General features: G+C 40.9%; 1 protein-coding gene across 1 annotated transcript; it reads right to left on the bottom strand.

The window, feature by feature from the left end:
• Positions 1-1568: 1568 nt before the first annotated feature.
• On the bottom strand, positions 1569-16525 carry LOC134874934 (SH3 domain-binding protein 5-like). Its single transcript, XM_063899229.1, has 9 exons — positions 16162-16525; positions 15577-15639; positions 12597-12725; positions 6158-6322; positions 5540-5670; positions 5229-5271; positions 4283-4499; positions 3280-3657; positions 1569-2774 (listed from the first exon to the last, which is right to left on the bottom strand). The coding sequence occupies exons 1-9, from the start codon at positions 16252-16254 to the stop codon at positions 2605-2607; spliced, it is 1389 nt and encodes a 462-aa protein (XP_063755299.1). The 5' UTR covers positions 16255-16525; the 3' UTR covers positions 1569-2604.
• Between the last annotated feature and the right edge of the window lie 571 nt (positions 16526-17096).

Raw genomic sequence — 17096 nt, 5'->3', positions numbered from 1 at the left:
TGACCATATCAGGTCATTTAGAATGATGACCATGGTTCGAATGTGCTTTTAAGAGATGGACATTCTGGAATGCTAGAATTCTCTTCCCTCTTGTGCTGGATGCCTTCTTGAGATGTGAGCATCTCTACTTGTAATATGTCAAGTTTTCAGATAGGGAATTTGTCATGTGCGGAAGTCTGCACAGTATTGGAGAATAGGGTTGGTTTTCTTCTGTTTCTTTACCTATTCTCTAGCAGGTAGGTTACTAAGAAAACAGAAGACCCTGGCGGACGTGAGTCAAGCTCACATGCCGATGTGTCTTTGAGGAAGACACTTTACCTCAATTTGGGGGGATTGGAGAATAGGGTTGGTTTTCTTCTGTTTCTTTACCAATTCTCTAGCAGTTAGGTTACCAAGAAAACAGAAGACCCTGGCGGACGTGAGTCAAGCTCACATGCCGATGTGTCTTTGAGGAAGACACTTTACCACAATTTGGGGGGATTGGAGAATAGGGTTTGTTTGATTCCTTTCTTTACCTATTCTCGTCAGGGTCATTAAGAAAGCTTGAAATCATTTGGAGAAAAGGGTTACTTTTCTTCTGTTCCTTTTCCTGTTCTCATCTGGCTCATTAAGAAAACAGAAATCATTGGCGGATGTGACTTAACCACAAATTGGTCCTGTAGGCATGTCTACGGAAGTGTTTGTAAATCACTTTGGATAAAAGCGTCCGTTTGAAGACACGGAAGACTCACACATGACCTCAATATATTGAATTAATGGATTTATAAATGTTTTTGTTCATTGAAAGAAATACAATTCAAATAAAATGTTTAATTCTTTGTCTTTCTGTACTTTCAAATGTGTTTGTTCAGCTTTGAAAAGTGTATATTTATCGTATTGAGTTTCACAATGTGGTTGCCAGTTGACTACTGCTTAAAGTCTTGGAACTGGAGTCTATAGATATCCCAAACTTGGCACTAGATGTCAGTATCCTACAGTATAAGTTATTGCCTCAGAGCTTTACTCTTGCATAGATATGGAAATCACACATGCAGCATGATTAAAAGGCTGCTCTCAACAGTGTGTGCAGACATGCAGAGTTGAAAAGCAGCTGTCTCGGGGATCTAACTGAAGACATGACACAGCAGCAGGGTGTGTTTAACATAAGAGCTGAAAAATGGAAGAAGAGATAAATAGTCAGCAGAAAATGATGTTTTTTATAATCGCTTTGTGTGACTTTTCATCAACTGAGTATTAATGGGAAACAGGGTTGAATTATGGATAAAATGGATAAACATTCTAAATTTCCAGCAGATACTATTTATAAAGGTGATACTGATATTTTAACAGCAATTTCATGTTAATTACTCATATTTATCCTAGGTTTAGACATTACTGTGTAATGGAGTAAATTCAAAGTAAAGTTGGACTTAGTATCTTATTTTGTGCTCCATACAATGACTTTCAGTGAATACTGTGAGGATTTATTTTTAGCCATTTAAGCCACCTCTTTAATACAGTATGCTATGATTTCAGAGGATTAGGGCTCTGCTTTCTTCTGTGGAACAGACAATATAAAAAATAATCAGTTATATGTAGAACATCTTTATTGCTTATTTTTTGTTAAACAAAAACAACAGTAACCACAAAACACTGTTTATATACAAGAATACAGGAGTATAAATATAGAATATCTGTACTACAGGGTAGTATTTGAGCATTTCTCAACAAAAAAAACACAACAGATACACACTCAATAAATCATTCACTCTATCGCCACCACTTCAGATGGTTAGCAATACATTCACTCATGCATTCACACGTCCCAATGGAAGACCGCTTGTGCTCAGTCTAGTTTAGTGCTCAGAGTACTGCTTGCACTCCACGTTCCTCCTCGACAACTATTTCTCCAGAATAGTCTCTGCTTCCTACATTTCAACTTGATATTTAGGAGATACAGAGGGAGCTCATAAATCAAGGCAGAAAAAGACATTATCCAACATTTGAAATGTTTTTTTGTTCCATTTCGATCCTCACAGGCTCACTGTTGACATCTTTAAGTGGTGTGAACTGTAGTATATATACATGGATAAATGTTAACCACATCTGACACAAAGACGCTATAAAGCTGAAGACTGCAACGTGATTATTGAGACGATTAACATCTATTAATATGCCGAAGGAAAGAAAACTTGCCATGCTGTTGTACAACACACATTTCTATGAGGCACAAAATAGATATGTTCTTCTGTTATGTAGAAACAGAGCTAAATACATCACTTTAATGGCAACCACATGCATCCTCTTTGCAATAGAAAGCAATGAGGTATACAGGAAATGCAGTATTTTGAACTCTAGCACTACTGTTACCAAAAGTGACCAATTTTCCCTGATCTCATTTGTTTACAACACAGGTTCAAAATCTACTTGACAATGATTCACTCAATACACTTGCACTTTTAATATGAAACCATCAGATGTTTGGATGATATGGATCCATGTTGTCAGTTTTTTTTAGCTTGGATTGAGCATTTTTATCCTGCCATCTCCACGTCTTCTGCTCGACAGTCCAGTTTGAGCCTCGAAGCCGCACGCAGTGAGGGTTAGAAGTGTGACACATGTTTGTTAGACACTGTTGAGTAACAGAACAGAGCTGGGAGAGGACATTTCTGGGTTAATTAAGTGGGGGTCCTGTTCCTCTCCGGAGTCCCCTTCTTCTTGTTTTTGTGCTACAGTCAGAGTTAGTTTATTCAAACCGGCTTCCAGCGTCGCCTCCGCTCCCTCCGCTCTGTCACCTGCAACACACACAAACAGAGGGCATGTAATAATGAACAGAATAAACCATGATACACTACTTTATCTTTGCTGTCGTTAATGAAAGCAACTTCTAATAATTGTCAATGTTACTCTTCTAGAAAATTAGAAGCCATTCACCAAATGGCTTCAAGTATTTAAACAAATGATTTATATTTGTGTCTGAAGGCTCATGGTTTTTTCCGTCATCCAAAGGGACAATATACCTAAAAGAGACTTTGGTGTGAATTTTTCAAGGTGTTCAATATTGATATTGGGCCTTGAAATGATGCACCACACCTTAGATAAACCCAGGCTAAAACCGGTCAGCTTCTTTCAATTCCTAGTTCTTAAACACATTTTAGAAAGTTTCCTTAGTCAGCGCAGCTCTGTCAAAAGTAACACCTCTACAACTGTCTTATCAGCATGCACTTGCATTTCAACATTTAGGATGAAGCATCACAAGTCAACACACATGTAACACACACTGATGCGATGAACACACACCTCTCTCCTGGTCGCAGTCTGGGGAGGAGGCTCCACTGCACTGGCTGCGGGGGCCCAGGAGAGGCGAGGCATGCCCAGAACCCCACACCGAGTCTGGGTCGGTCGAGCTACAGGGGCTGGCCAAATCCAGTCCGTCTGGACAGGAGGTGGAGTGGACGGAGGAAGATGGGGAGGAAGAGGGGGAGGAGGAGAGGAAGGAGCTGGGCTCGTTGTGTGGGGAGGATGTGTCTGAGCGTGGCATGTCCAGGGAGGTGGAGGTGGACGGTTGGGAGGAGGATGAAGAAAGTGAAGCTCGGGGGGAGGAGGGCGAGTTAGCAACGATCTCCTCCTCTGAGCTGCTACTGTGACTGCCTTCTTCTTCAATTGATACGGACACCACTGAAACACACACACACACACACACACACACACACACACACACACACACACACACACACACACATATATGAAACAATAAACATGCACAGTGGTGTTACTAAGTACATTAAGTACTGTACTTTTTTGAGAGACTTGTACTTCCATGATGTTACTTTCTACTTCTACTCCACTACAATTTAGAGGTAAATCGTGCACTTTAACTCTACTACATTTAATACCTTCAGTTATTTGACAGATTTGGAATAATGATGTGAAATATAAATCAGACTTTAGTTACACCTAGAGTAAAACTAGCTGCACCTTTAGCAGCTTTGAGGACACTTTAATGATCAATAATTATAAAACATATCAGAGATATTATTCTGAAATGGACCAATCTGCTATTTTTACTTTTGTTACTTTGAGTATATTTAGATGCTAATACTTTTCTACTATTACTTTAGATGTATTTTAATTGCAGGACTTTTACTTGTAACAGAGTATTCCTACACTCTGGCACTTTTACTTAAGTACAAGATCTGACCACTTCTCCCACCTCTGAACATGCAGACACACGGATGCACCAACAAAACATGTGGATGGATGACTTGGATGCAAGTTTATTTCCAGCTTCAACTACACTCACTTGACAGACCGTCCGACTCCATCTTGAAGTTGGCGATGTCCTCGTTGCCCCCGTCCACCTCCGCACCGACACCCTGCTCCCTGGTTCCCATGGCGAGGGACCGTCGGTGGGCATGGATCTCCTCGGAGATGCTCTCCAGGTTGCGTAGCGCTGAACGGTAGTCGGACTTGGCAACGACAAGTTTGGCCTGACGCTCGTCCACATGACGCTTGAGTTGCTATGAGAAATAAAAAACAGGTTCTTAAAGAACACACTCTTGATAAAACTGCGTGTAAATGTGAATTATAAACATTTAAACAGATAAGAAAAGTGTTTAAAAGTCTACTACACAGTTAGGGATAATGCTTTTATTCCTACGAGCAAACAAATCGAAGAGTTTCCTAGCCCGAGCTAAAGGCTAAAACAGCAGTGCTAACAGACAAGATCAGGAGTACGATTACATGTAACAGGATTACGTTATCAGAATAAAAGGTAACTACTTTTCTTTACAGTTACATTAAAAACATCTAATCAGATTACTGTTACATTTTGACTTTAAAAGGGGATTACTAGAAGGATTACAATGTTGGAAAACAACTGAAATACGGATTTTGTGAAACCATTTTAGAAAAATATAAATAAATATGTAGATAAACATAATAAGTCAAATGTCACCAGGACACAACATCTTAGGCCTTTTGCATTTATACCATGTTTGTCTTATAGTTTAGCATGTTAGCTTACATAATTTGATCATTAAAACATAACAAAACCCAGCTGCCAAAGTTAAGCGTCAAAGTCATTGCACTTAATGGTTACATGTATGAATGTCAGTTTTTCCAGTATGAGCCAAAGTGGCTTATCATCTGAGGGACTGATAAACATAAGCATGGCCCACAAAAGTATGAACTACAGTGCTGTAAACAGGTTTGTCTCAAAGTATCTTCAAATCTGTATGCAAACATACCTCAAGCTGTAGATAATACTTGGCTTTCAGTTCAAAATACGGCCTGCAGGGGGAGAAAAAGAAGAAAAAACTGAGAGTGTGCCAACTGTCACTGGAGGAGGAATAACACTCCTCTGTGAGCAGTCACATTCCTGGGCCCTTATACATGGAGCACACCCAACACAACCAAGGCCTGAAACATCTGGACTGCATCAGATGACATAAACGTAGCGCTATTTTCTCACAGAGAATCACATACACTCCACGAGGCCCAAGCTAAAGGGGGAAAACACAAGGAGACATTCAGAGAGGAGGAGACAAAGCGCACGGACCTGGATTTGTTGATGGAGCGTTTGAGTTTCTTCTCTAGCTGCTTCATGCTGGTTATGCAGGAGTTGTAATTGGCTGCTGTTTTCTTGTGTTCGGCTTCACTGCGCGTTCTCTCCTGCTCGGCATCCATCACCTGAAACAATCAAGAGGCTTGAGGTCAGATTATTTTAACTATAGAATCTAGGGTTTGGATGATTATACAAAAGCAGGTTGATTTAGCAGCGGCTGTTCCTGTGGCAAGGTGGTAATTCTAACGGTCATTCTGATGAAAATTGATACTGATAGAATCTTTAAACAGGTATATGGGCTCGTAAATATGCCTAACACCTTTAATTTGGACGTACACCTTGCTGTTTGTGTTCAGTTTAATACCAAAATACGTGATATTCTTTTTGGCAACGAGCCCTTCAATGATTGCCTTTGCTTGCACAAAAATATTCCAACAAATTCCAGTCATCGGGCTGATGGTCGCCTGCTGTAAAATGTTGACATATTTCCCAACATTTCTGGAAACCAAGGAAATAATGGACACTTTTTCAGTAGCAGTCTAAACCTCAGTCTCGACCACAAATTACTAGTTGGGATGGAACCTTTTAGTATTTTCTACATCATGTTCGTACCCTCTGTGTGGCATGGTTGAGCATTTCCTGCCAGGCGGAGTCAAACTGGCGGCTGTCCTCCTCCAGCAGCCTCTCCTCGGCCAGGGCGATGGTCTCCTTGGCGGCCCGCAGGAACTCCACCGCCCGCTGGAACTCCTGAGTGGCCTTTTGGGCTTCAACCTGGGCCTAGAGTTCAGGGAGAGGGGTCGGATGTAATAAATATAAGAGGGAGAGAGGAAGTGCCCTGTTAAAATGTACTGCTTGGACGGCTAGCTAACCAATGAGAGCAGACTGGGCTCTGGGTTCAGACAGAGGGTGAAAAGAGGTGCTGCAGTACAGGCAGTATGAAAAAAATAAAGAGCTTTTTGAACATTAAAGCATGTAAATAGTGTCACAGACAAGGCACACAATACAAATATGACCCCGAAATCAACACAATATGTCCTCTTAATTCTGATGTCATGAATAAAGTGTGAAAAGGCTGACAGAGAGCTTTTAATCATGCCATCGGGACATCAATTTGTCACTAATTTCAAACAGCAAGTGGGTCTAGCCTTTGTTCTCACATGGTATGACTGCAACATTAGTGGTTTTTCTGCTTCCTGTGTGTATCTTAAGACATGCATTTCCTCTAAAGGAACTATGGTTGCTTATGACAGCTATAGAGGAGTGAAGAGATGGCGCATATATACGCACAGAAAGATCCTTGATCCAATAGACAAACAGGAGCTTTGTCACTAAGAAACCCTGACACACTCAGTGGGCTCCTGCTGCCCACACTCACACTCAATGGGAGGATTATTCCCATCCTGCTGGACATATTTAACTCTCCACTTAGACTGGCTGGACTTAAAGGTCATTGGCTGAATACAAAGCAGTTCGAGTAACTCCTCTCAGATTTCCAGGGATGAGTTAAAGAACATCTAATTTTCCAGGGTAATTTGTAAATTTAATTTGTGCTACTATTATATGTTAGGGCATTAAAATTGACCAAAAAGACTACATGTTTCTTTCATAAGAACTTGTTAACAGACAAAGCAAGAGTATAAAATCTGAAAGCTGTCATACACACATATGCAATTTCTATTGAGTTTATATTTAGTCTTTTTGGGAAGGCTCTACCTCTGAATAAATCACAAACAGAAGAAACAAAAGAGCATTGTTGTCCATACCCATCATGCAGATTTTCAGTTAGGGTCTCCACTGGTTTATAGTACACTGAAAGTTTCCAAACATCTGTGAACAATTATGCTCCAAGCTTTCTGGCATATCATTTTACTTGCATGTGAGAAATAAATTGTGCAACATCAGGAGGTCCCACGGACTTCCTCTAAACCTTGAAAAGCTTTATGAGCTTGGAGCACATTGTGTACAGTGTGACAGTTTAACGACACATTTCCCCTCAAACTGAAGGTTAATAAGTAGTAAGATGTGTCTGTAAGTCTGTCAGTAGGTGCCTGTTTTCACAGTTTAGTCGTTCTGCATTGATTGTGTAATACAATGAGGGATAACTTTGCTGGTCTTGTTTGTGTTCCTATCCTTGAGCAACTTGAATGAGTTATTGTTTGCAGGGTCAAAGCCAAATGTCCAGTTTAAAAGGAGAAATAAAGACATCTATTCATGTAAAAACCAAACGATTTCACAGTTTCTATCAGACATTGTTTGAAATACAAAGGCATTTTCCCAAAATCAATACACGACAGGAACTTGTTGCATTAAAATGGTTTATAGAAATAGTTCGAAAACGCTATTTCCCGTCCTTAAAGCTGCACACACATGATCAGTGGGATAAAAACACTCAGTGCTGTGTTTTCCTTCGGGAAAAGTGATGCTGGAAATTGCCATGGAGCGTTTTCATATTGCTTCAACTTTGACGTGATTTGCAGCAGACCTTTCAACGGGCAACAAATGAGATAACTGTACGTGACGTAGAGACGATGTGGCACTTCTCTTATCATGCAAAGGCCGCTTAAAGTTTACACTTCTACTTTTTAAGCATCAAATGTAAAAAACAACTAGATTTATTGTTAGGGACCAGGATAAAGGAGTTGTTTAAAGAAACAGGGTCATTTTAAACAAAGAATCTTTGGCCTTTCAAAGAGGTCCACAGAAAACTAAACCAAACAGGTGTTAACTGAATAAACCGACCTGCCACAATGACACAACATGGAACATAGAGTATAGTGGCTTGGCCAAACCAAAGAGAAAACAAGGGGTAATTAAGATGAACAGAATACGAAAGGACACTGACAAAACCCAAATCCCACCTTTGATATGATAGCATGTGGTTTGGCCCAATTGGCTGCTTGCAGTATGAATGAGTCCTCAGCCCTCAGCCACGCCTTTTGCTGAACCAGGAAGTAACCTCCCCCAACAAACACGGTAACAGGTGTGGCTGTGGCCATCACACCTAAGTTAAATACATGGTGAGTTTTAACTAACATTATACTGAAAGCCATTTAAATCATTTGGTTGCCATGAGTTGTGAGATGAAGCATTTTAGTTGCCTGGCGAACTGGATTTTAAGTTATCAGGGAAAACAGCTTAGTCACATTCATCAGAGATGTTAGTTTTAAAAGGCTATTTGTTGCAGATAGAAAACAGTGTTACAGTAATGTGGTTTTTTTTTTGGCAGAAGCTGTCACAATTCTGACTTTTTATCCACTTTAAGCCACATTTTTACATTACAGATTTTACATGTGGGCTTGTTTTAACTATACTTTCAAACCAGAAGTAGGACCTTAATTGTCAGATGTCTGGACTTTTATTTTTCAGAGAAAGAAGATGAGCAAACCGGTGCAGATAACAGTGTTTCATTATTAAAGATGTGTTGCATCCTGAAACTATGACAATTAATATACAGTACTCAAAGAGGCTAAAATGCTCCTATAGTTTTAGTGAACTGCAGGTCTCTGTGTGTTCGTCAGTAACAAAATGAAAAACGTTATCATAACAGACTCCCAAAGTGATGTAGTTCTCTCAGCTGTTGTGTTTTCTTCTCACGGCTTCCCCTGCCTCTGTTACATTAACCTCTGGGACATGACCCCCCTGCCACGATCTGCCATGTTTACGATAAACACTCCAACAGTGACGTAGGTTTGCAGAGATCTGCCTCGTCTCACAGAAATTGAAATTCAAAATGCATCTTGTATTGTTGGGATATCTTGAGTGTTGCAGCGGTTTGATAACCTCTCCAGGATTTGAAAGGCCCCTTAAAGAAGGTGAGGAGATAGAAGAAGGGAATAAGAAGATAATAGTTGGCCTTTTGCACATAATCTGTTGGGTTGAATTTGTCCTCCGTCATGACTCACTTCCCAGGGTCAGGGAAGAGCGGGAGTGCAGCTAAAACAGAAGGATGGTGGATATTTGATGAGGAGAAACCATGAGGGAGGAATAGAAAAATAACTTTGACCTTACTATTCTGCTCATTTTCAGGTTCATATTTGTATTTTGTGTCTCTACTGAGACATGTCTCCATGCCTTAATGTTCAAAAAGCTCTTTATTCTGTGTGACTGGCGAAGCCACACACAGTCTAGTATTCGACACACTTATCTCACCTTATTCTCTTTCTTCCGCCACAAATTTTGAAATGCCACAAATTTTGAAATGCCACAAATTTCACTCTTCATACTTAATTTGGTGATCATAATGTAGGGATATTTGTCACGGTCGCAGCGATATGCACATGTAATCAAACGGACTTACAGATATAGCAAACACGAGAGACCTCAGGTGTGTTCATCTGGTATCCTAAACACTCTGGGTAGGATATTTAGCTGATTGGAGTTACAGTTTTTTACTTAGAAGCAATAATGCAGCGACTTTAAAAAAAGGCCCTTCTTCTTCTTCATGTGGCACTAATCATCTTCTTTTAAAAATTCACACATTTAGTCTCACAATTTCTTTCCTTTTCTATTTACTTTTCAATCTTCCGTTTTTTTTCTCCAAATTTCGACTTTTGGGATTTCCGACTATTTCTTCAAAATTATCACCTTTTTTTTTTTTGTGTAATTTTTTCTATGTTTTAATTTTTAGAAATGTCAGATTATTTCTTCAAAATTATCACTTTTCCCGAAAATTCTGCATTTCTTTCAAATGTCTGCCTTTTTTTCTGAAGTTCAAAATCAAATGTTCTAACTTTTTCTGAAAAGCGTGGGAAAAGACGGTGAAATGGATTGTTTGAAGTTCATTCTGATTTTAACAGCACCACAAAGAATATGTCTTTATTTGTGTGGTAGAGAAACCTTGAGAGGATTTTAGCCTTTGCAGATAATGTACATGCACCAAAACCTGTATAACACACTACAGGAACAACCTAAATAAGGCCTCTTTAATGCTATCCATGAATAATTTTGTCAAAAAGAGCCTGCCGTTAACAGGACTTCCACACACAGCAGCAGCACAACTTCATTTCTCATGCTTGGTCGGTGTTTACTTATAGTGTTGTCAGTAGCTAAGATGACTAAACACAGGGACCATGTGAGTCTTTCCTTTACGTACAAAAAACAGAACAAATGATGAATCTTCAGCACCCCAGTGACACATTCATCGAAGGTGGAAGACACAATTTGCTGTTATCTTAGAGACACAAAGGCCTGCTGAGCTCCCTGTGGCATGCAAGTGACGAGCATTGTTATCAGTTAATTAAGTTGACGTCATGCAGCCCAATATATCCGAGTGTCTGTCGGGCACACAATGCGATGGTTTGGGGCTGAAATGACACGACACGCTGTCACCTCGTATACGCATCATATCGCCCTTTATTGTGTGTGTGTGTGTGTGTGTGTGTGTGTGTGTGTGTGTGTGTGTGTGTGTGTGTGTGTGTGTGTGTGTGTGTGTGTGTGTGTGTGTGTGTGTGTGTGTGTGTGTGTGTGTGTGTGTGTAAAAGTGCACAACTCGTTTCTAATTCATGAGACAGATGTTGTCATCCTGTCCTGTCACAACTGGAGGGGTGGATGGGGGGGTGAAGCGGTGGAGACAGAAGGGCGTGTACAGGAGACAGACAGCCAGACAGACAGGCAGAAGTGCACAGTGGTGCAGAAGAGAATGCTGGGTAAAAAGGACAAAAGATAGGACAAATTCCGATACACCACCCCCCGGTCTCTAGGAATGTAGGGGGATAAACATGGGGGGGTTGGGACTAGCTTATGGGTTGGGGCAGGTAGTGTGTGTGTTTGTGTGTGTGTGGGTGGGGGGATTTATTCCGGCAGGGTCAGTGAGGGTAAGCATCTGAATCCCTTTGAAATAGGTCATGTATTAAATATTAAATATTCATCCATAAATCATGACCAGACAATAAGCCAGTTTAACCCGGGGGCTTCCTACGGCTGTGCTTTCTATATAATCCCCCTGGTCTCTCACACACACACACACACACACACACACACACACACACACACACACACACACACACACACACACACACACACACACACACACACACACACACACACACACACACACTCATATTCATAAAGATACGGAAGGCTTAATAACATATTAAACTGCCTCCATACTAGACCGAAATAAATTGTGTTAGTGCTATTAACACACACACACACACACACACACACACACACACACACACACACACACACACACACACACACACACACACACACACACACACACATTCATAAAGATAGGGAAGAATTTGAGGCTTTGGATCTTTTCACGTGAACGCAGGTCCCATCAAAATTCAAAACCTTCAAGTAATCTCCAACTCGTTTGTCATATTGCAACAGAAATAAGCAAGGACACACACACACACACACACACACACACACACACACACACACACACACACACACACACACACACACACACACACACACACACACACACACACACACACACACACACACACAGAGATAAATATTCACAGTCTATTTGAGTTTAACAGCTCAGCTCTGACACATATGTCAGACTGATGAATGACTCATGAGCTTCCTCCACATTGGCTGAGGAGAGGGGTGCGCTGGACACCAAATTTCTGGTGCTGCCCAATCAGATCAAAGCCTCAGTGGGCTTGAGCAATTCCTCAGTGAAGAACATGACCCACCAAAGCGGGGGCATCACATTTTGGTACTGGTATCACCTTACTTGGCCTCTACCAGAAACAGTGCAGCATGCATGAAAACACAAAGGCCTCTAAAATGCAGCAAAGGAAGATTATGCAAAATATGCCAAGTCAAGCTGTTTCAGTGCAACTCAGGCAAATCCTGTTCCCACACTGAGTCCAAGTGTGTGTGTGAAACACTAGCCTCGGATACAGAGGTGCGACTGAATTTAAAAATAGCCATCACGTGACAGTGCTCCCTTTAACTAGATAAAAGCAGAGCTCTTTAAACTTCTTGTCGCTAATCCTCGCTAATCCTGCCCTCACACTCACTGTCTGCTGACCCCAGTGACTCCTGCTCTCTCCTGCGAACATGTGTGTGTGTGTGTGTGTGTGTTTACCTGTCTTGCTACTTTGCGGGCTTCCCAGTAAGGTTTTGAGTCGTCCACGGCTCGACCGATCTTCTTCACCTGCTCGTCCAGCTTCACTGTAGCTTCCACCAGCACGGCGCGAAACCTCTGTCGGCAGTCCTACACACAGATAGACGCAGATACAGATATAATATAATAAGTCAGAATAGCTCATTTCACAGCTGTCGTATATCTAGAAATCTAAAAACCATGAAATTATATAATTTATTCTGTACATCTGTGTGTGTTTACTGGTGTTTTTGAGCTTAAGCCACGTTATGGCCAGCAGTACAGATTGTCCTGCTCGCACTGATCAATTTGGCCCAGTGCCTCCAAAGCGGCTCTCCTAATTCAAGTCATCACTAAACCATCACCCAAATACACCCAGTACGAGCACGTGCAGCACACAACAGCTGGATCTCAGTTTTGGTTTTTGCTCCTGAAGCAAACCGTGTACATTCCTTGGGAGTGAAATCATGTGAGAGTTGTTTGTGGGCGAAGATATTTTGCAACATCTGTGTGTGTGTATATGTATGTGTCTGCATTATTTGGCATTAATCCCAAAGGGGGCACCGTGACACTAGAGTGGTTATTCATCACCTATAGCAAGGTTAATGATACCACCATCATGGAACAGCCTGCAGTCTGGTTTGCTTGCAGAACTTCCAAACAGATTAGAGCATTTAGACCAAAAAACTAAAGTTACTATCTGCTTAACAAAAAAGCCCCAAAAATAAAAATGTCGAGGATAAAATAGTTTGAATGGATAAGTGGTCCATGTCTGTTTAAGGATATTAAACCAAATTACCTGTAAAACAGAAAAAGTTTGCAGGTTATCGACACGATCCACGCCCCTTGCTATTACTCTGTACTTCCTTTGTGCATTGTGTGACGCCCTATGTTGATCGTGCAGCCTTACTCACAATGGTTCCTCTCAAAACTGGTGGAAATGGGGACTGTTTTTGCAGATATGGTTAGAAAATTGGTTCAAGAAGCAGAGCTGACTTGGTGAAAAAGGGTATGAGTTTGTATCTAAAAGGCACAAGCGCCTGCATCCTGCAAAAAAGGAGAGGGTGCTACAGGAAGCACACTTCCCTTCACATCATTACGTTTCCTGTCTTCCTGTTCCCTCGTTGAAATGGTGACGCAGCATGCAGGCTGGGACGTCCAATATCCATATTCAGAATAAGCTATGTCATGTTTAAGTTGCTCTCTGGTACCATTATTTAATAGTTGCCTGATATTTATTTAGCTATTTTGATTTTGTTTGCATAAGAATGAAGCATTTTCTTTTTGTGAATCTGTGCTTTTACTCTACATGTCCCTACTATTTTCTTCTTTATCAAATGACACCTTTGTGAGTTGGTGACATTACCCTCGACCGAAGTTTGACCCTTGTCAGATTTGCACACACTCCATACAGTGTAGGTGATGGCACACCTCTTCTAGCACACAAGATGTGTTCTCTGCCATGAGAGGTTTATTATTTTGTTGGCAGAGTCTGTAACTTCATGGATTTAACCTCATTGCCTCAGCTTGTCCTGAACCCTCTGGATCTACTGTACTCTCCTTAATCAACTCCAGACTCTGCAGGAAGACATTCTGCCAGCAGTACTTTCACATTCTTAAGCTCCCCACTTTTTCTTCTGCCCCGATCGCCTTCTCTCTTTCTGCTTATGTCTGGTTAAATACTAAGTTACACAACTGATGCTTCAAAATATTACCAAACCAGTGTGAGAAGTGTACGATTTCCCCCAGAGAAAGAAAGAGAACAGCGGTTAAGTTCCTTCACGGATGGGTAAACTTTAAAATTATTTGGTCAACATTGAGCTGTGTGTTTGTTCTGTATTCCTCGGTTGTACCATTTATTCCAGCACTGGTTGATGGCAGACGGACATGAGTGATGTCTAATGAGAAACAGAAGGGGCCTACTTTGAGGCAAAGAAAAACTAAAGCCGGCCTCTGGAATGTTTTTACTTTTGCTTTGGAGAACAGTGAGCGCTGTAAAAAAACAAAACATCCCTTTTTCTCTGGTTCCTCGCCTTATTTTACAGTCTCTTTAATGTGGTTTTAGAGGAAGGCTGATGGAGCTCCGGGGAAACTAGGAGAGCATTTGGGATTCAGATATGTTGGTTAACATTTACAGCACAGTTACACCTCTTGTAGCACATATAGTCAGTGGTGGAAAGTAATAAAGTACATTTACTCAAGAACTTTAGTCCAAATGTCTTTTTTTCTAAGTCTTTTAATGATATGTAACTTCAAAATTCTACATTTTAGCAGCCAATATTGTACTTTCCTACATAATTTGGCAGCTTTAGTGACTTTTATAGATTCAGATTATTAGCAAAAACAATTAACTAATACGTACAAGTATACAATATTATTTCATTTTAGGTAAACAAACCGTATACGAGGCAATTGAAACTAGCTCCAAATGTACATATTGTGATTAAAAACGAGAATGCATCATTAATCATAATCCACTAATTGACTTACTTGATTCTGGGCCATTATGCATAACGAGTACTTTGCTACTTAAGTATATTTTATTGGCAGTATTTTTCTACTTTTGTTAGGTAAGGTTTCGCATGCAGGACTTTTACTTGCAACAGAGTGTTGCTACTTTTACTCAAGTACAAAATCTGAGTACTTCTTCCCCCCACTGCTTATGGTTTATACAGTGCAGTGTGTTATTAAGGAGGAGTGACAGACACTGCTTCAGTTTTTCCACAGAAGCAGCTCCCAAATTTAGAATATTTCCGTGTTTGCAAGTGTAAACTGTTTCCCTGTAGGGACCTCGTTGCTGGGGCCAGGATTTCATGCTTATTTTAAGTCAGATTTGATGTTGGAAAGTGAGACGTAATGGCTCCTTGAGATGAGTGTTTTTGCAGGCAAGCCATGACTGGAAGGTGTTTACCCCGGCAGGGAGAGTCGCTGATGATAGTGGCAATAATCGTGTTAGTCTTACCTCAAGTTCACTTTCCCAGCGGTTAATGTCATCTGTGGACTGGTTCAACTTCTCCAGTTCTCCCTGTTTACAGAAAACATGGCATGCATGGAAAGGCACAGAGAGAAAGAGGGGTGAGTGGGGTGGAGAATGGTTAACACAGACCATGAGTGTAGGAGTTAAACTATGTGACTTCTGTTCACTAAATTATTCAGCATGCAGAACAACTGCGTGTGTGTGTGTGTGTGTGTGTGTGTGTGTGTGTGTGTGTGTGTGTGTGTGTGTGTGTGTGTGTGTGTGTGTGTGTGTGTTTATAGAAAGCATTAAAAGGGACAACTACTCTTAATTTAATCTATTCAACATTATATTAGATTTTATGGCATGACTGAACAGAGCATTGCATTGTTTATGTGTGAATTATTATATATGCTTATATTGCAATAAAGTAGTAGGCTACTATTTAACTTTCCCCAGAGTATTTATATGTATATTTAAACAGTATTCAATAGAGCATGACTACTTTTCACCGGGATTCCCATTTGCATTTCAATATCACTTTCACTGGTGGCAACATCTGGATCCCATTTCTTTCTTTTCGAACCTCACCTGGATTCTGGGGTCTACTTCTTCTTCCTCCTCGGCACATTGCAAGTCCTCTTCCTCCTCTGCACAGTTATTCCCATTTTGTAAAGGATCCATTTTCAGGGTTTCTGGAGACTTCTTCAGGGCGATGGAAAATGTGGGTCTTAAATTCAAACAAAGCGCGACCCACGGGGTGCTGGACACCAGGGTCGTCCAGCTGAGATCCGCCCTCTCTAACCTTTAAACTGAGCAAAGTGCATGCTGCAGGCTTTCTTCAGGGTTCAGTGCGCTTAAAGGAGCCGAGCGTCCGCAGTGTGTCCGCAGAGGAACGCGTCTGACCGCTGGGAGACCCAACACCCGCGGTGGAGGATCACAACCTCAGGGAGAGGCGGCACACACTGTGGAAACGAAAAGACTAAACTCACTGAAATGATGAGTGACGCTACTTCTGGTGTAGCCTTTCAAAGTAAAAGCATGTTTGGTGTAGCAGCAGACACTGTAAAAAAAACAAAACCATGTCAAACAAGCATCCAGGGCTGGGTGTTAAATCACTGATCCACCAATCAGAGGGTTGGTGGTTCGATGCCAGCCCCTGCAGTCTTACCTTATGAAATACCTCAAAGTGCAGCTAAATAACCTTTAAAAAAATACCTCCTTTTCTAAACAAAGAAACAGTGGATTTAAGGTCCCTCATGGTGTCAATAAGGTCGGGGGACTTTCCCTACTTTTCGGCATGTTTCAAGTCAGTTCAGGAGGTGACCTTATGACCTTACATTTTCACATTCTTAGTATTTCATCATACAAAACATGTCCACATTCTTTCATGTTCATTTATGTATTTAACAATAAAAAAGCAGGGTTTAATACTTTGATCATAATTTAATACAAGCATATTTAGAATGTAATATCAGTTGTTATTGTACTAAAACACTCCCCATTTAGATGATGCTCTTTAGATG

Source organism: Eleginops maclovinus, chromosome 13 (genome assembly GCF_036324505.1).
Source record: "Eleginops maclovinus isolate JMC-PN-2008 ecotype Puerto Natales chromosome 13, JC_Emac_rtc_rv5, whole genome shotgun sequence".
Classification (NCBI taxonomy): Eukaryota; Metazoa; Chordata; class Actinopteri; order Perciformes; family Eleginopidae; genus Eleginops; species Eleginops maclovinus.
Note: the sequence above shows the minus strand (reverse complement) of the source record. Positions and strands in the feature narration are given on the sequence as shown.

Coding starts and splice junctions, on each gene's coding strand:
- LOC134874934 (XM_063899229.1), bottom strand. CDS start 16,254: ATGGATCCTTTACAAAATGGGAATAACTGTGCAGAGGAGGAAGAGGAC. Junction 12,726..15,576: donor GCTGGGAAAGTGAACTTGAG/GTAAGACTAACA, acceptor ATCTGTGTGTAG/GACTGCCGACAGAGGTTTCG. Junction 2,775..3,279: donor AGACTGCGACCAGGAGAGAG/GTGTGTGTTCAT, acceptor TGTGTGTTGCAG/GTGACAGAGCGGAGGGAGCG.